Source organism: Stegodyphus dumicola, chromosome 8 (assembly GCF_044657685.1).
Source record: "Stegodyphus dumicola isolate Sdum_Otavi_A_Nest chromosome 8, ASM4465768v1".
NCBI classification, from domain to species: domain Eukaryota; kingdom Metazoa; phylum Arthropoda; class Arachnida; order Araneae; family Eresidae; genus Stegodyphus; species Stegodyphus dumicola.
The window spans coordinates 164,046,389-164,066,364 of record NC_140775.1 but is presented as its reverse complement, the minus strand read 5'-3'; the positions used below and the strand labels follow the sequence as shown (position 1 = coordinate 164,066,364).

Below are 19,976 nucleotides of genomic sequence, written 5' to 3'. Positions count from 1 at the left end.
TTATAAAACTATAGGCCGAGGAAACCTCTAACAGAAATCTGTCTCTTATGTTTTTCATTACAATGCATTAAAATTTACCCGTAGGTATTACTTGTAAGAATTTTATAAAACATTTCCTGAAATAACCAAGTAGTTTAGTACATTAAGTTATATAAATAAGAAAGTATATTTCTCTTCTTTTATTATGCATTCTACAGAATATAAATTTATACATTTTAAACTAGGGTTTTATTTCTGTAGAGTAAAATGAAAACAAGAGCTTAAAATCTAAAATATACTTATTGACTTTATTAATGAAATTACAGACATATAGGCAATTAATTTAGTAAATACAATTAATAATATTTGTTCGATTTAATTATTTTTAAATTTAGTTTTTAAAAACATTTTCGCAGATATTTTCATTTACCGAACAAGCGGAAAATGTCAGAAATTTACTTTTCGCACCACTGGATAGAGCAGGGAAAAAGCAAACTTTAAGGGAAAATTTATATAAAATTTTTAATGCCATTTCTGACATTTTTTGGCAAATTTTCAAAAATCGCTCGATTTTTTCATTCGATATTTGAAGTTTATAATTTTAAAATTTCAGCATGCAAAAATGTATCGTTTATAAAATTTTGAATTTTTCACAGTTTATGAAACACACTCTCTTTCCCTCTTTTAAAACAAGAATGATTAAAAAATTATAAATTGGGTGATTTCCCACATATGCTTGCAGTGTGAAACAGAGGAGGCAATTTCGGTTGTTCGTTCGGAATTCCTAGGAAACATATATGATTAAGTTTATGAAAGTTAAGGTTATGATTGTTGTGATGTTACTTACATCATAAGGTTATGATGTTACTGCATCACAATGAAATCCATCTCTTCATTCTAAATTTTTCCTGTTTCATAAGATTTTTGGCAGGCAGATTATTTTTCACTTTTTTTTATTATAGGCATTTTATTTTAAGAGGTCGATTTTTCTTAATTTTATTGTAACGCGTAATATTATATTCTTTAATGGGACTTAGCATTATAACATCCAAAAATGTATAAATGTGAAATTTTTAAAGGTTTTAAAATTAAATCTTCACCCTCTTTTGAAACAATAATGAGAAAAAATTAATTACACTATTTTTTTAATATTTTTAACTAACTGCCTTTCTTAAACGCCTATTTAACTCGCTGATTGTGTCTGGCAGTTATAATTCGTCCGTTTTTACTTCACTGCACGAAGTAAAGGATGTATCGTAAAAATACCGGGTACCACATTTTAATGAAAATATCCATTTTGACCCCTATTGAATGCAATTTAATGATGTTTTTCGCTTGACATCTGTACGTGAGGACAGAATAAAGGACTCTTTTTTGCCAAACGAATTATAAAACTGAATAAAAGTGGATTCAAAAGAGGTTTTACGTGGCGTCTGTACGTACGTAGCTACACACGTATATATGTATCTCGAATAATTCAAAAACGAGTAGCCTCAGAAAGTTGAAATTTTGTATATAGGACTGCTATAACATATAGTTGTGCTCCTCCCTTTTTGGTTGCAATCGGCCGCACCAAATGTATATAAATATATACTCGGCTTAGTGAGCTCAGTTTTTTTAATTCTTATTATCTTATTATATTTAATTCTTTTTTATTCTACGCCAATTGTATCTAATTACATGCATGCATATATATATATAATCTAAACAGAAATTGTAAAGCTAACAAGCAAAGAGAAGTAAGACCTATTTGGTCTTAAAAATTTTTTGCGCATAATGCTGCAAAAATATATGAAATAATAGGTAGAAACATTGCAGCGATCTTACTAAAAAGTTACCAGGAGCTGTAGCTCCACGAAATATTTTAACGCTGTTATATATATATATATATATTCCTACTCTGTTACCTGGCTCTGTGAGCTTAGTATTTTATTCTTATATGATGGTAAATTGTGCATTTTTTTGCTTTGAAAGTGGTTAAATTATGTTGTTCTCATCTCGCGGTTAAAATTTTTATGCCTTTAGTTAATCTGCATGCAACAATTATAGAATTATCAACAATTTAAAAGTTGTTTAACTGCGGCTGAGCCATAGCACAGGGCTTAATTTGTAAGATTAGAAGTGCCGCAGCCCTATGGAAGACCGTCAACAGAGAGGAACAAGAGTAAATAAATAAATAAAATGACTCTTTAATAATTTTTAAATTAAATAGTTAATTATTATCAAATTAATAATTAGATATTTAATTAATGTTTATAAATTGTTATTTAATCAATAATTAGTATATAATTAATTAATTATAATTTAATTGATAATTATTATATTATTATTATTTATTGAAATAATTAAAGATTGAAGTCATTAACTAATTAAAATTAAATAAAATGTGAAGAGATAAATTAAAATTTAATACGCAATTTTCAATATAATTTTATTGTTAAAAATAAAATTTTCGAGATAAAATTTCTACTGAAATTGTTATTCAATTACATAAAAGAAGTGCCGCAGCCTTCTTATTCAGGGCTCCGGTGCGTTCCGGCTAGAATTATGATTTATTACAAAACTAAGAAGCACCGGAGCCGAGATCCGGTGGGTTGCGGCCCAATTTAAATTCTGATCGTAGGGGGGAGTTCTTTTATCATCACAAAAATTAAATATACTTAAAATATAGCTGAGGAAAATTCCAGGGCGAAACAGAATGAAGGTATGAGTGGGTGGAAACAAAAAATGAGGGGAATCTTGGTGTGAGAGAGAACGTTCTCTTTGACCGTAGCTTTCTGTTGATATAATTATAGCCATCAAGCAGTCATGGGTGTCAGGGGTAAATAAGTCCTGAATCGGAGACCTAAATGTAAAGTTGCTTGTTACTCTTTCCCCCTCCCATTAGTGGATATTGTGGGAAGACTATGTATAGGACGTGCTTAAGCAGTTTATCTCTCAGTATTTCACTCTTATTGTACTCCCTGTCACTTAACACTCATTTAAGAACACAAATTTTCCTTCCTGCGAGGATAACTAACTGTAAGCATCGATAACAATACACTAGGTACAATGGCATGGCGAGAAATTTAGACGTTCCTAAACAACCCCCCCCCCAAATTTATTGCTTTTCTTAAAGGGAAAGTTTTCCGCATGTGAGTGAGGGGACTTAACTTGAACGTCTCATGTTCTCATGAGTTCGTATTTCTAGGGAAATAGAGTATTGCAAAGTCTGCTTATTGTTAAACTAAAACGTTAGGAATTCTAAATTTTTTCCCCTTGAAATTGTGGTTCAGTTTTATAAAAAGAAGTACCGGAGCTCATCTTATTTAGGGCTCCGGTGCGCTCCGGCTAAAATTGTAATTTATCTTAAAAATTGAGAAGCACTGGAGCCGAGCTTCGGTGGGCTTCGGCGCAATTTAAGCACTGCCATAGCAGCCATATATATTTACATTTTAAACTTAGCAGAATTATTACTATTTGTCATTGCTATTTATTATTGCTATTAGAATAATTGCTATTTGTCAATTAAGTCAGTTTCTGCACCTTCAGTGTCTTTTTGTCGAGTATGACCAAAAGGAAACTATGAGTTTTGTACAACGCAAAGTCTGCCTTCTGGCCGAATTGCTTCCTTTTGCGTAGAAACTGCAATTTTAATTGTAAAAGTTATTTTTTAAATTGTTTTAACTGTATTTGATGTTTCATGTTTTTCTATATCTTTCAATTTTTAATGAAGATATTTTGAGGTTTCATGTATTTTTGCCTTGCCACGAAATGAGAACTGAATTAACTGAATGAGAAATATATCTCTCATGAAATTCGAGGAAATGAGTTAAAATGAAATGCAAGAAAAAATGCATATAATTTAATATTCCGCACATGGAAGTCATGTAGTGTACACATCAGATTTTTAAATTATGGTCTGATAAGCTAAATCGAACCCACATTTTGCACAGGGACCATTGTGGATGAAAACACAATATGGTGAGGACATTTTTTCCAAAATTTGACTTAATTTTTTTTTTTTTTTAGTCCAAAGGGATTTGAATCCCGAAGGACTATTACTTTCGTTTTGGCATTTTGCGTCGGACGGATAAATGTCGGTTCACTTTTCAAACTGTTGCCATAAAATGTTAGAGTCCTGCATTATATTTGAAGAAATGAAATAATGAAAATCTGCGTAAATGTATGTATATTTCTCACATTGTCATAAAATAACGGTACATAGAGTCATCGAATTTTGAATAACGTAATCCTGCAACGAATATGAGCATGTGGAAGACCAAATTTGAAATTTGAAATTTGTTTTATGATCGATTTCCTATTTTTTAAAACTTTGACGAATTTTTGATTAACAAACTCAAGGATTTCAAAGCGAGCAATGGCAACGTTGTGCACAAAAAACATTTTTATCTCCAGCGCGTGAGTCTCTGTATCGGAAATACTAAAGATATGCTCGTTTTAAAACTATTTTGCGATATTGCTGTTGCACTGGATCTTATGGTTTAAGTGCGAGGAACATGATATTTAATAAAGAAAGGTAACACACAAAATGTTAAAAAACGCCCCTTTGGACGTAATTTAAAATCTGAAACATTTCAGATTTTTTTTTTTTTTTTTTTTTTTTTTTTTTCAGAATGTAACTGCTTGTACCATAAGCTTTTAAAATGTAACTTTACCATAGGATTTCACCATAGGATAGAGCGGAAAAAAAATTTTTAATGAAATTTTGACACCATTTCTAACATTATGGCAAAATCGCTGGCTTTTTTCCTTTCATTTGACGAAACGAAATTGTTGAAAGTGAAAGAATGAGTATTCATTATTAAAAATTATTTTAAGTTGAATAATTTTATTGATAACCTGTCATTGAAACTGAAAAGATGAAAATCGAAAGAAATAAATAAAGTTTATTTAAAATATGAAATAGGAGGAGAAAATTCATTTATCATATAGTTTAGTGTGAGTAAGCGATTAAATAATTCTCTTTACAAAATTCATCTACAGTTTTATACCACGAATAATAAAAATATAAAACGGCATAATAAATTTACAATGATAACTTTCGACGATTAGTTTTTGTGAATATTCTAAACTGAGTAAAAAATATGACTTACACTGCTTTATATTTTAATCACAATTCCTAAATCAGAAAGTCTGCTGCAGTTAAAACAAACATTAACTATTATCATCCATTTCCTGGAAATGAATACTCTATTATTCTCTCTTTCTCTGAATTCGGAATATTTAATTAAATGCTTCTTAGTTGGCAGGTAGATGGCAGCACAAGCCAAACAAATTCGAAACGCGACGCGCATATTCTGACAAGCGGAAAATTTGTATTGGCGTGATATCCTTGAACTAAATACACGGAATTGTTATTTGTCAATTAAGTTAGGGGTGTAGAACGGTTTGCTCGCAGCCAAACATTTAGTGAAGAAATCTTTCACTAGGCAAAGTAAGTCAGTTTTCCTTTGTTGTTTTACGAAATTTCATATTAAATTTCAAAATGCATTTTTTGCAAGTGGATTTTCATATTTTTTCAAATCATTAAAAAAACAGTTGTATTTAATCGAAGAAGTAATATTTTGAGGTTATTTATTTATTTTGCATTATATGAACATTTATTTTATTTTGCATTAGATGCACATTTATTTTATTTTGTATTAGATGTATGCACTAATCAAATTAAAAAAATTAAGTCTGGTTCTTTGATTTTGTACATTTATATTATTTTCCACTAGATGTATGCATTGATCGAATTGCAAAAAATTAAGAACCGATTTGTTGCCTAAAAATAAGTTGTAAAATTATATGCTAAAAAGCTGTAAATTGTCTAAATAAATAAATGGGTGTACTCCAACTGCGCGAATGAAAATCCTTTCTCGTCCTGGTATAGTCCAACTGCGGAAAACAAAATTTCTTCGCCCCGTTGCCTACAGGGTTACAGTTTTACTTTTCGAAGCCAATTGTAGCCAAAAGGCAAATAAAAATAAAGAAATAGAATTACATATCACAATCGCAAGAACAAATAAAGAATATTTAACAAGCTGGCTAATTGTTGATGCCAGTGCTGCCAAAAATAATTGCGGCAACCCCAACGCAAGAAAGGAAGTATAATAGTAACTATCCAAGATGGATGTTTTAATTTAGATGAAAGGTTAATTTCATATAGTACTTTTTTATTATTATAATTTATATGAAAAAAGGCTAAACATGACTGAATGGAAGCATAAGAGTAAATAACTATTTCAGATCATTATTATAATTTATATAAAAATTGCTAAACATAACTGAATGGATGCCTGCATCGCTATTTCGCTACCGAGTTATCGCTAAAGTATAATTTCATCTCGTTGGTGGTTCAAACATAAATTTCTATAATGAATGATGCCTTTTCTTTGAAAAAATTCTCGATAAAGTGCAGAATCGTTCACTTATTTGTTTGCCGCTTTATACAAGGGTAAAAACAATTGGATTTTATAAATTTTCTTTTGCTTTTTAAGTGAAAATAGGTCGATGTGTACATAGATAAAGTCAAGGGTGTGCGCAGTGCCATTTTTGTGCAATTCTGAGATTTTTTTTTTTTTTTTTTTTTTTTTTTTAAGTGAAAACAGGTCGATGTGTACATGGATATCGAGTATGTGCAATTCTTAAAAACGCATCAAGCAGTGGGTGATTCTGCACTGTACCCAAAATTCTATTGCAGACTTTTCTTCATGGGCATTTCCCAAATTGTTAAATTCATAGGATATTAGGATATAAAAAAAAGGATTTAAAAATTAAACTAGTATTTCAATGGCGTCTTAAGAAATATAGAACTACATAATGCAATGTGAAATTAGCGCGTACGCTAGATTTAGCCCGGTGTTAAATGCTCGCGTTTGCTAGATTCGCGCTTTTGCGCATACATTTTTGCTGCAATTTTTTTACGGTCCTCAAAACGGAATAGTGACGTTTCGTAGCACCCAATATTCTTGGTAAAGAAAGAGGGGACGGGAAACGTCGCGCAGTTCGAGGATTAGATAAGAGGGTAAAGGGGATCTTCGATCAAATGTCGTGCAGTTCGTAAATACCAAATAAATAATGCGACTCAACTTTAACAATCGATTCGCAGAATAATAATTGTTTTAGAAATCCGTTCTGAGGAACCGTTTAATTTCCATCCCTGAATGTATTTATTCTAGTGTAGAATATGTAGCGATCTATACTATGCGCACAGTTCAATGCTGCGGCAGTATCCCCAACAACATACTGAAATCGTTAAACTGAAAAAAAATCAGTTGTTTCAAGAAAGATGATTTTAAATTTCATATTCGTTTGGTTTTGAAAAAAAGCGTACTGCAATTTCTGTACAGTAATTGTTGCTTTAGTCATATCTGATAAAATAATCCCTTTTTTTTTTTTTTTTCGATAGTTTAAAAAACGAAAAATAACACGGGGAATGCTAACCCATAAAACTAATATTTTTGCTTTCGACGTTATGGCAACCAATGTAGGAAAAGTGTGTTTTATAATTTAAAGTACTAGATGCTTTGCTTACTTTTACATGTTAGCAAATTTCTCGTATTAAATCCGTTGAACTTACACATAAACTACTTCTGTATCCATATTTATACAAATATACAGTTACGTATGATAGAAAATTTCTCTTAGGTATTTTCTCCCTCCTTCCAACACGCCTTCGTGGTGTTCGTAGCACACTACGCGCGTATTCGAAAAGCCCATGTTCGCGTCCCGGCTGCTTAATGGCAAACCGCACATTGAGTTGATCAATGTTAACGAATTTCGCTTACTGCGCATGCTCAATGGTGTACCGCTGGCGTGAGAGAAAATACTGACGACTAAGCATACGCAATCCTACACAAGCCTGTTTGTCATGTAGGTCTTATCGACTGTTTACAATTGCAACAGTCTATTTTATTTACTTACAATAATTTATTTGACCTTTAATTCAGTAATTTAAACTAGATTTAATCCTTAATTTGTTAAAGTATATACGAATGGAACGTGTGTTAAATACTCAATTGTTTTTATTCCTCAGAAGTATAATCAGCTAATATATCTTGTAATATTTCCTGTTTTGTAATCCTTTTTAAAAGAAAATTTGGGTAGTTTACAATCGACATTTACACTCCAAGTAATGAAGTAGCTTACAACCTGACGCGTTTTAAAACCTCGAACTGTTTACCCCCAAGATAACACAATATCAACCATATACCGTATTTATCTTCTTTTAAAATTGCGCCAAATTCTCTTTTGAGCATGCGCAGTAAGCGAAATTCGTTTAACATTGATCAACTCAATGTGCGGTTTGCCATTACGCGTCCCGGCTAGGGCATTGCTCATTTATAGTGTCTACCTCCCGCATAAAAAAACCTATAGACTCTACTGTGGCGACCGAGATAAAAAAAGGGGGGGTGGATAAAAATTCGTCATCACCAGGGTTTAGCGACAGGGTTCCGTAATGCCCTGTCGCCTTTTGAAAGAGGAAAGAGGGAGTATATAAGGTATTTGCTCCCTCCTTTCCAGTATGCCTTCGTGCTGTAATGGTAGCACGCTTGGCGCGTATTCCAGAGGTTCAGGGTTCGAGTCCTGGCAAGGGCATTGAACATTTTTCACCTCTCCTACTTCACAAAATCCCTAATGTCTCTTCACACTTATTACCATATCTAACTATATATTTATTAGCTTTAAGGGAGTAAGATGCTTACAAGATTCCAAGGCATATAGAGTGTTTTTACACCTTTTTAGAACAAATTTAAGGCCGTTTAATATATATATATATGAAGTGAAAATAGCATTTTTTCAAATGTTCGATTTGATAACCTTTTCTCTGGTTTATATATCTGCATCGTGATTTATCTGATAGAAGGGCTTTTCATGAAATTTATCAGTATGACATGCTGGCAAAATTCTTAGCTTCCTAATTTATTATTAAGAAATTCAAACAAAATCATTGCATTTGTTTATCAAAAGCATTTTTTTTCCTTTGATTTTAAATTGCGAAGTTTAAAAAGTGTTACATTGCACTAATTAAGTAGTTCATTCTCTCCCCTCAAAAAGTATATAAAATAACCATGCCTGAAATATTACTATGCACTAATCGCGTTTGACCAGACGATGCGAATGCAAAATAAAAAAAAAAAAATCTGAAATGTTTCAAATTTTAAATTACGTCCAAAGGGGCGTTTTTTAACATTTTGTGTGTTACCTTTCTTTATTAAATATCATGTTCCTCACACTTAAACCATAAGATCCAGTGCAACAGCAATATCGCAAAATAGTTTTAAAACGAGCATATCTTTAGAATTTCCGATACAGAGACTCACGCGCTGGAGATAAAAATGTTTTTTTCTGCACAACGTTGCCATTGCTCGCTTTGAAATCCTTGAGTTTGTTAATCAAAAATTCGTCAAAGTTTTAAAAAATAGGAAATCGATCATAAAACAAATTTCAAATTTCAAATTTGGTCTTCCACATGCTCATATTCGTTGGAGGATTACGTTATTCAAAATTCGATGACTCTATGTACCGTTGTTTTATCACAATACGAGAAATATACATACATTTATGCAGATTTTTCATTATTTAATTTCTTCAAATATAATGCAGGACTCTAACATTTTGTGGCAACAGTTTGAAAAGTGAACCGACATTTATGAGTCCGACGCAAAATGCCAAAACGAAACTAATAGTACTTCGGGATTCAAATCCCTTTGGACTAATAAAGAAAAATCTGAAAGCTTTCAGATTTTATATTATTTCTTTTTAACGTTTTGTGTGTTACCTTTATTTACTAAATATCAAGGGCACTTAAACCATAAAATTCAATTCAACAGCAATATCACAAAATAAACAGCACAATAGATAACAAGTAAAACCTAAACAAATCTGAATTTTACGCCCAAAATCGGAAAAGGTATTTTATTCTATTCCTCTCGAACAGTTTTGCAATGTCCAAGAAGGATTGTAGATCGACGTTTACACAATCCACATTTTAAAATCCCAAAGCGCAAAACTCCATCAGTAGGTTTAGTAGGGATATGAGTGAAGAGTATGGCTTTGATGCTCGTTTCTTGTTTCATTTTTTCCAGGAAATTAACGGCGGATTTTGACGTGTGGCTACTTGCTTCTTCTTGATGCAGTTCTACACTGATTGATGGAACTGTGAGTAAACAGAATGCATTTCATATTTGAAAACTGCGTATACAATATGTACTTGATAATATGTGGAGTTGATCTTAACATATTTCTCCACTCCCTTTATTTTCAATTTGCCGTTATACGAAAAGCTAGCAACAGTCATAAATTCTTTCGAAAACCTTTCTTTAGATTCTTTGAACCATGGTTTATGATTTTTTTCCCTACACTTTGATGTTAATAAATGGATTTATTTTTATTGCAGACAAAGATTCATCTATTGTCACAATATTTTTCCATTTTTATCCGGATAAATGTTTCTCATAAGGAATTCTGCAGCGCGTTCCGCGTTTTTGGTTATATGTTGTGTAGAAAGACGATGCCTGTTATGTTTTCTCACCTTTTAAAGATTCAAATCACAATTTATCACTTTTTGTACAGTTGACACTGAACATTTTAATATTTCGCAACGTCTATTGACTTGACGTATTTTCTTTTAACAATAAAGATTTTACCTTTGCAACATTCAAAACATTCTTTTTGTCTGTGGGGTTGTATTTAGAACAATTTTTCCCCTTGAAGCCAAACTTTGAAGTTGTTTTCCTTTCTTGTTGACAATATTACCCATTGTAGCTTTAGATATCCAAAAGCCATGGCTTTCATGGAGTTTTTTAATAACTGGATACGAATCATTTTCTTCAGAAAGAACACAAAGATGCCCTTCCTTCCATCCATTGCTAAAAGTCCTAATTTGCATGAGAACATTGTCGAGTAGCAGACAATAATTCATACTTTCCAAAAAAAAATTCATTTACAAAAGTTTTCTTTCAAACAAATAGTTTTTTTTAAGCAAAGCAAAATCGTCTAAAAAATGTGCGAACAGCCTATACTAAAACATAATCTACTTAAAAAACATAGCAATTCAAACATTTGAAAATTATTACAGTATTTAAAGAGTGGACGTAATATGGACATGCATTTAAGTGTTAAATCTGTTGGCCTGGCTCTGGAAATTATCCTAAATAAGCTTACCAAATCTACAGCATACAGGCTAAAAATTAATTTTTTAAGTTGATTTGTCCTTTTCTTTAGCCGCAGTTTGCCAAAATTTCACGTTAGCTTATTACACTATTTGTCCATAGTATTGCTCTCTACCGCATTACTGTCTATTTCATATCAAAGTATTGCAGTCTATTGTATGTTATAGTATTGTTCTGTATTGCATACTATAGCATTTCTCTCTCCTGCATGCTATAGTATTGCTGTCTACCGCATACCAAAGTATTACTCTCTACTGCAGACCATAATGTTGCCCTCTATTGCATACTATAGTACTGCTGTGTATTCCATACCATAGTATTGCATTGCTCCACGCGGCAGATTTTATGCTAAAATATTTCAAAATTTCTTGAGCAGTCTTGCCATTATCCAAGAAATTTAACACTGATTTTAAAAACACTACTTTATACTTGCATTTCAACGCGTGCACTATATCAGCATCCATAGGCAGAATTGTAGTTTATTGCAAACTACAGTTTTGCTTTCTATAGGATACTATAAAATTAGCGTCTGTTTCATATTAAAATATTGCTGTCTACTGCATATTATAGTGTTTCTGCATACCGTATACTATAGCACTACTCTCCACTGCGTATTTTAGTGCTGCTGTGTACTGCAAACTATAGTACTGCACGCTATTGCATATTATAGTAATTCTGCCTACCGCATACTCTATCACTGCTGTGAATTCTATAACAGGGGGAAGATGGATAATTTGAAAATGAATTAAAGCGGTTTTTGATTTGAAACCGAACTGAGTGCGCTCTGGTAAAGTTTGTATTGTTCAGAGTTAGAAACTTCCAGAGTTTGGGACCGTGTCATGGTTTGGGCGTCCTCCTCCATTAACGAAAGTTGCCTAATATCACGCTAAATTTCAACTCAGAGAAACACTAGGTCCCAGTTGAATCTGAATGACTATGAATCATAAACAACAGACTTACAGAGACTATAATTCAGAACGCATAGAAGTCGCTCGATCTTAATTACTGATACAGAGACTTCGGTAGAAGAATCTTCCAGGATTACTCTAATTTTAAGGCGGGGGAGGGGAATTTATAATGTACAGGAAGCTCTTTCGCTATTTCTCAAGCTTTGGAGATTTCAGTGCTGAAAGGAAAATCAGAGCATTGTATTAAAATACAGTCTCCACAAAAACTATAAAAAAAAAATTTGCATATATTATGAAAGAAGAGAAGATAGCTGAAAAGGAAATGTCATAAGAAATGATAAACTTAGGGAAAAAAAGTTTATGCAGTTTTACCCTATCCTAATAAAGAGGAAATTTCTTTCGAAAAAGTTAAAACAAAGATTTTGGGAACTATAAAGCGTAACAAATTAAAAATAGGCATTAGAAATGTTCGAAAGATCAATAATGGTGGTAAAGTAGGGATATACTTGGAGAAAGGTAGTGTAACAGTCTTAGTAGACGAAATTAAAAAGAATCCTTTTCTTAAAAATCTGTTGTGTACATGATCTACATAACTTCCTTGTACGGAATATTAAATTATAAGCATTTTTTTCTTGCACTTCGTTTAAACTTATTGGATTGAATTAAATCCACTTCGTCGATAGCGCATAAACCACAATAAAATAAATACCCTCTTTAAAATTCAGTATATTTGTTTACCATAGTGACACTCTGGCGCTAGGTTCACTTAACAGCGTTACGTCTCATTCATTTTATAACTCAGAATGCACAAAAGTTATATCACCTGAAGAATTATCTAATCTTTGCCACATGTTCTATTCAAATACTATAATAAATCTAAAACGACGTATAAACGAAATTAAATAAACGAACGAACAATTTTCACTTTGCGACAAGGCAAAAATGCATAAAAACTCAAAATATCCATATTAAAAATTGCCAAGTGAAAAATTGCCAGTGTTTCTTAACCTTTTTTGGCACAATAAACCACTTTAAAATTTTTAAATATGTCATGGAACCCTCTGTGAAAACAAAATTGCTTAAACGCCATTTATTACAAAATATATTCTGTTTCATTATTTAATTATTTTAATATTATTATTTCTATAGTATAAAAAATTTGAAGAAATTAAAATTTTTAATGTGAAGGCTGTTGCTGCTTTTCCTTGATTTACAGATTGAATTGAGGGATGGTTTTCGACAAAGCAACGCACATATCATGTTCGACATTCAGTCTATTTCGATGTTTTGTTTTTATTGTGACAAGTGTGGAAAATCATGCTTCGCAAAGATATACTGTAGCAAACGGAATAATGGCTGCCATAGCTCGTTTTACAAGCAATGGGTAGGCTTCTCTTAAAGAAGACCAAAACTCTCCAAGAGTTTTTGAATCGAAATTTATTTTTAACAAGGACTTTGTTTTCAAATCAATTAGCTCATCTTTGGCAAGGTTCATGTCATCGATACAGTCAATATCACAAAGAAAAGGATTACGAATCCACAACTCATCTTTTATATTTATTCCATCCGAATTGAAATATTTTTCAAATGAAACTTGAAGTACTTCCAGGTTTCATAGATTTCATTTTTCAAGTTATTCAATAACAAACTATCTTTCCGAGATCCATTTTCAAAAAGCACTTCGTCCAACATTTGAAAGTTTGCATATATCCCATTTTTAATTCTAATTTTCCAAAGGGACATTTTCAATAAAAGTGCCTGTAATTTCTCCGTGGCATCCATAATTGTTGTATCAGACCCTTGAATTGAAAGACATATATAGTTCATGTGGTTAAACATGTGTGCCAGGTAGGCCAATTTACATATAAAATCTTTTTTCTTGAAATGTTCGAAGAGTGAGTTATCGTTTTCTTCTAAAAAAAGTGATACTTCTGTCTTCAACATGAAAATTCGTTTCAAAACATGCCCTCGTGACAGCCAGCACACTTCGTGTGGTACAGAAGTACCTCATGTTCTGCGTTCATTTCTTGACACAGTGTTTTAAAAAGACGATGATTAAGAGCTCTACTTCTAATAAAATTCACAGTTTTAATAACTATTGACAATACTTCTTTTAAGCTGGTTGGAAGAGTTTTTGTAGCCAGTGCATGTCTATGTAAATCACAATGTGTAACAATAACATTAGGAGCCTCTTTTTTTACCAAATGGGCAAAACCAGGTTTATTGCCAAGCATCGCAGGTGCTCCATCCGTACAAAGTGAATGAAGTTTTTGTTTCCAATCGAAGTCGTGTTTGGAAAAGAAAACATTTAAAATCGCTAAAACATCAACTGCCTTTGTAGTTTTCAAAAGAGGCTGACAAAACAAGAATTCTTCTTTGATAGTATCAGCAGACACGTAAAGAACAAAAACAAGAAGTTGACTACAATTCGAGATGTCTGTAGTTTCATCCAGTTGCATACTGAAAGGAAATGGCGATGCTTTCAGTTCATCGATGATTTGTTTCAAGATATTGCAAGGAATTTCAACTATTCTTGAATGTACCACATCCTTGGACAATGGAATAGCCTCAAGTTTTTTTCTCTGTTCCAGTCCACAAACTAATTCAACCATTTCCAGTGCACACGGCTTAATTAATGTCTCTCCAATAGTATGCGGTTTCTTACTTTTGGCAATACGATATGCAACTCTGAAAGATGTCTCAACCAAAGGTTTTTGTGAAATACCAAATCCAAGTTTGGTTAATGTTCCAGATTTCAAAAACTGGGCTTTCTTCTTTGTAAAAAATTCTAGATCTTTAGAGGCATTTTTAGGATGAAGAGATTTGAGATGCTCTATCAGTTTTGCCGGTTTCATACTGGCATTTGCCAAAACTTTTCCACACAGAAAGCATTGTGGCTTTTCAACACCGTCCGATTCCTTCATGCAGCAGAATCCACATTTTACATAATTTTCATCATACTTCCTTTTTCTGGACATTTTGGGCTACAAAAAAAAATCAAATAATCAAATGAAACATTAAGAACAAACATTAAGACAAAGAAAAAAAAAAATTGAAAAAAAAATATTTTAATTACAACTTATGAAAAAAGTAAAACAAATATTTTGTTTTAAAAATTTGCAAGAACTTTGCGGAACCGATTTTAACGTCACTTTATTTCCAAGTGAAGTAAAATTCAAAGGCTACTTTGCGTTTCTAAAAATTTCAAATTTTATATTTATTGGGAAATGGCAGACAGACGGCTTACAAAAAAAAGTTTTTTTTAAAATATTGATGCAAACATTTTTAAAATTAGGAGCAGTCGGCGGACCCCCAAAATATGACCCATGGACCCCCAAGGGGTCCATGAACCACAGGTTAAGAAACACTGCTCTAGACTGACAACAAATCCACTATTCTGCTAAGTTTCAAATGTAAACAAATATGGCTACTATGGTCAAAATAGTTAGACTTAGCCGCACTTAAACAACTTTTAAATTGTTTTTAATTCTACAAATATTGCAAGCAGATTTATTAAAGGCATAAAAGCCTTAACCGGAAGATAAGAACAATATAATTCAATCATTTTTAAAGCAAAAAATGCACAATTTACAAACATATAAGAATAAAAAAACTGAGATCACTGAGCCGAGTAACAGAGTGAATATTTATATAACATACTATATCTATATACTTTTGGTGAGGTCGATTGCAACCAAAATACGAGGTGCACATCTACATGTTATAGCAGTCCTAAATACAAAATTTGAACGTTCTGAGGCTACTTGTTTTTGAGTTATGCGAGATACATACGTACGTACGTACGCACAGACGCGACGAAATATTATCTTTTGAGTTCATTTTAAATCAGTTTTATAACTTTGTTAGGGAAACGGAGTCCTTTATTCTGGCCGTACGTACGGTTGTCACGTAAAAACATCGTTAAATTGCATTCGATGGTAGTCAAAATGGATATTTTCGTTGAAATAGGATACCCGAAATTTTTCGTGATTACAATACTTCCTTTTTACTTCGTACAAGAAAGTAAAAATGAGATCCAAACGAAAGCTCTGGCTAAGAAAAAGCCAAAAAATATTAATTTATAATACTGATACTGAGCTTAAGAGTGATGAAGTTCAAGATGCTATAAAGAGGCATAATAAAAATTTTGAGGATAAAGGGGGGGAATCGAATTGTTATTTCCAGTTAAAACTAAGAACGCAAAAAAGCGCTGGACTGCGACGCAACAATCTGAAAAGTTTAAGAAAATTATTAATTTAAATTTGAAATTTGAAATCTCTCCGTATTTCAGTTAAACAGTACTTAATTGCTGTCAGGCCTTTTAAATGTCGAGAATTTAGACATTATCACATAAAGTGCCAGAAAGAAATGACTTGCGCCAATTGTTCCCAGAAAGATCATGACTATTGAAATGGTGAATGGATACCTTTATGTGTACATTATATTAGTGCGAATAATAAATACAGGTTAGGCTCGGACAGAAAGCATTCTGGTTTGGATAAAAAGTGTCTGTCTTAAGAGACAATATTAAGTTATTAACTGATTACGGATTAGAAATGATTATGGAAGTTATTTGTTTAAAGAATCTTAAGAGGTATTTAAAATGAAACAAGCGATTAAAGGATTTGAACTAACTGGACTTTAACGAAGATACATTAATTAATTTGGGTAAAAAATATATCCTGGGATAAATTTTCTTGATTTATTGATACTTATTATTATATAAATTATTTCAACGGCTTATTCTGATGTTACTGTCAGACAAATGAGATGTCACAACAACATGAAAATACTCGTCATAATGAAAAGAATTTATTAGCTTTAAATGACTTAGTTAAGTTTCTTTGACATATGATATTTTTACTTTTTTGTTTATAAAGTATGCGTGCGTGCGTGTGATTATGGCAAAGCCTCAAGGGTTATCTGCCTAAGGGGAGGGATGCCTTCGTGGAGGACTTTCTAACGGAAACTGGCTCGTATACACGTTACACATGGGGAAAACCACGAAAACGCCCATGCAGCCAGCCCGTTCGCGGGATTCGAACCTCGGACCGAACTACCAGTGTTCAGCGACTTTACCGCTCGGCCGCTGGTGGGCGTTTATAAAGTATGAAAATTAGTTTTGTTGACATGAATACTATCATATATGTAATGCAAGTTGTAGAAATTTTGTATCTGGGATATGCACTATTTATTATTATGTTTTGTATGTAAAGTTGAACAATTTATTAAATATGTTTTGGTGATAATCCAAAGGGGTCTCCAGTCACCCAAAGAGAGTTTAAGTATGGGCTTAAGAGTTTAAATTTATCTAAATTAATTAAGCAGTTTCAATAATCCCTTCATATGCCGAATTTGAGCAGGCAGTTTAAAACATAGTCTCATACTATAGTACTGGAATCTGTTGCATGCTATAGTATAACTCTCTACTGCATACTTCAGTATTGCTGTCTACCGCGTACTATAGTTCTGCTGCCTATTGCATGCTATAGTAGCGCAGATCAGTATTCAGTGAAGAACTTTTTGACCTGCATGCATGGATTTTATACTATAATTAATCAGAAACTTCTTAATTATAAACTAGAACTCCAGAAAGTATATATTTGCGTGATTTCCTTTGATTTACCACACGTTTGGTTTAGTTTAAATATTTTATTTCCGAATAATAAATCATTTAAAAACTAAAATATTAACTTTTATTTTAATTTTTTTGCTTGTTTTTGCTTTAGGGCAAGTTATAAAACTTTACTATCATAAAAAATTTCTAGAACTTACCAATTTTTCATTTCTCTGAAATATTTCACAGAAATGTAATATGCCTTAGTGCAGGCTTTAGTATCAATATTAATAGCTTTATGCTTTGACAGATTAGCGTACGGAACTCCATATCATTGACACGTTTACGTGATCAAGAATTACAATGAAATCGATGATTTTCGAAGTCTTGATGGATCTTTAAATGATTAAAAGATATTCTAGAAGCATTCATTCAGAGCAAATGTTGCAAAATATGTTAATGGTTTATATCACTTTTATTTCATGAAGTATTTACACTTTTAGCCTCTAACATATTCATTTTCAGTAAGAATAATGCATGTAAAACAGGCACTGCACTTTAGTCTACGACAAAGCAATCAAATCCGTCACCATCTAGAACTAAACAAACCCCGTTAGAAAGCAGTGAGAATCCGTTCCATTTCATGAGAAATCCCTCGAAAACATTCCGAGGTCAAGTCAGTTTTTTTTATCAGGGAATTTGTAGACACTCAGTGGTGCCTTGTGTTGGGGGTGTTTCTCTAGGAGTATTCTTGGAACCGGAATGCGTCAGAGTCACTTCCGACGCCAATGCTCGTGGCGTTGACGGGCAGGAGGAAACAGCAGAGATAAAAAGAAATCAAAAATAGAAGAACCCAAGCGTGGGTTTAAATCTTGACGTTTCTCTAACAACTTCAACTTGCTTACAATGGCGGTTTGCTGCCTGTTTACGTGAAGGAAGAATTCTTTGCAGAATGGCCACTGGTAAGTTAATAGCTTATAATTATGAATGCTTCTCTCCTTTTGGCGTGTTTGCCAATATAACTAGTGAAGGAGAGTTGCACCTCGCTTGTTTTCGTGCAACTGTGTTGTTTCCTATGTTGATGATATTTTTCCTATGAAGCGTTTTCTCAGTGGTATACTCTTTAAGTGTTCGCTATGCTTACGCATATAGCCTAAACAGCTAATTTTAAAAAATTTGCTATTTTTGTCTCATGGAATTATTATAATGACCTTTTTTAACCCTGATTTTAGTTCTTTTAATGAACTTCGAAATAATTTTCTTTGAACATGGAATGTTACATATATTTCATTCTGTGTGCGGGTGTTGTAAATTAGGATTTTTGGCTATTTTACTGATTGTTTCTGATAAAATACATGCCATTTTCATCAATTTTTAACAATTTATAAAATTTTCATATCATTAGTTTTATTAAATTATCAAATTTTATACGATTATCAAGTTTTTACTGAGTATAAATCTTAACGTCGAGACTGTGAATGATCCTAAACATCCATAAATGATGGATAGTTGTGGAATTGCGTAAATTTTGTAACTCTATCAAAAATTTTAATTTTCGAGGACCTTTACAATGTATTATTTTCAATGTACTTTTGCGATTATGTAATTTCATGCACTTTAACTTGTACTTACGGTCTTAAAGTGATTTTTAAACTGCTGTTAATACATATAAACAAGAAACTTAAGTCTAACATTCAAAAGGTCATTGAACTAACTGCACTGTACTGCCAGATGAATTTTCCATATAAATAAATTAAGAAGAAATATGGATCTATAATGATCAGGTGTTTATATGTTTATTCATATTTCTTCTTGACAAAAGCAGAATTTGTTTCATTTAAGTAAATAACTTCTTCTTTTTTTTTTTTTTTTTTAAACAACAAATACCTGTTCTAAATATAACGTGAATAGCATGTACTTTTACAATAAATGGAGGAAACATTTCGAAAAGGACCAGTGCTGTACGTTGAAATATACGTCCTAAGAACACTGTTGTAACACGCATCACTTCAGCACGTCATATAGAGTGTACATTTTCCCATTTGCTGTGAACGTTTCAAAAAATAGTGTTGTATTACAAAAGGTACATCCTAAGAACACAGTTACAACACGCATCTCTTTTACATATCATGTAAAATGTACTTTATAGCACATGAGGGAAATTTTTAGAAAAACACAGTTGCACGCGCACCATTTTAGCATAACATATAGAACGTACTTTATAGCTGAAGCTAGTAGCGTTGCTGAAAGTACTAGTGTTGTTTTAGTTGAATGTAACGCGCACCACTTTATCCCTTCGTGTAGAACGTTACACTTTATAATAACACATTGGGGATGTTTCGAAAAGTACCGATGTTGTACATTGAAATA

At 32.2% G+C, this 19,976-nt stretch overlaps 2 protein-coding genes across 5 annotated transcripts in view; one reads left to right on the top strand and one right to left on the bottom strand.

The window, feature by feature from the left end:
* Positions 1-19,976, top strand: part of LOC118185493 (long-chain-fatty-acid--CoA ligase 1-like) — a 236,865-nt gene that overhangs the window by 145,611 nt on the left and 71,278 nt on the right. Inside the window, exon 1 of one of the 4 annotated variants that reach the window (XM_035355372.2) lies at positions 5,310-5,416. The exons of 1 other annotated variant lie outside the window; for it this stretch is intronic. Coding sequence is in view for 1 of the 3 variants with exons in the window: in XM_035355358.2 (XP_035211249.1) it covers positions 18,559-18,568 (10 nt within the window). In the remaining 2 variants the exon portion in view is untranslated. Of the gene's footprint in view, positions 1-5,309; positions 5,417-10,071; positions 10,129-18,413; positions 18,569-19,976 lie in introns of those variants that run through there. 2 more of the 4 variants (XM_085822684.1, XM_035355358.2) reach the window with 2 other exon arrangements.
* Positions 13,257-18,241, bottom strand: LOC146996016 (protein FAM200C-like). The gene is made up of 2 exons (XM_085821475.1): positions 17,825-18,241; positions 13,257-15,033 (listed from the first exon to the last, which is right to left on the bottom strand). The coding sequence occupies exon 2, from the start codon at positions 15,025-15,027 to the stop codon at positions 14,005-14,007; it is 1,023 nt and encodes a 340-aa protein (XP_085677601.1). The 5' UTR covers positions 15,028-15,033; positions 17,825-18,241; the 3' UTR covers positions 13,257-14,004.

Bases quoted from the DNA above. Each gene is read 5' to 3' on its own strand.
- LOC146996016 (XM_085821475.1), bottom strand. From the start codon at position 15,027: ATGTCCAGAAAAAGGAAGTATGATGAAAATTATGTAAAATGTGGATTC.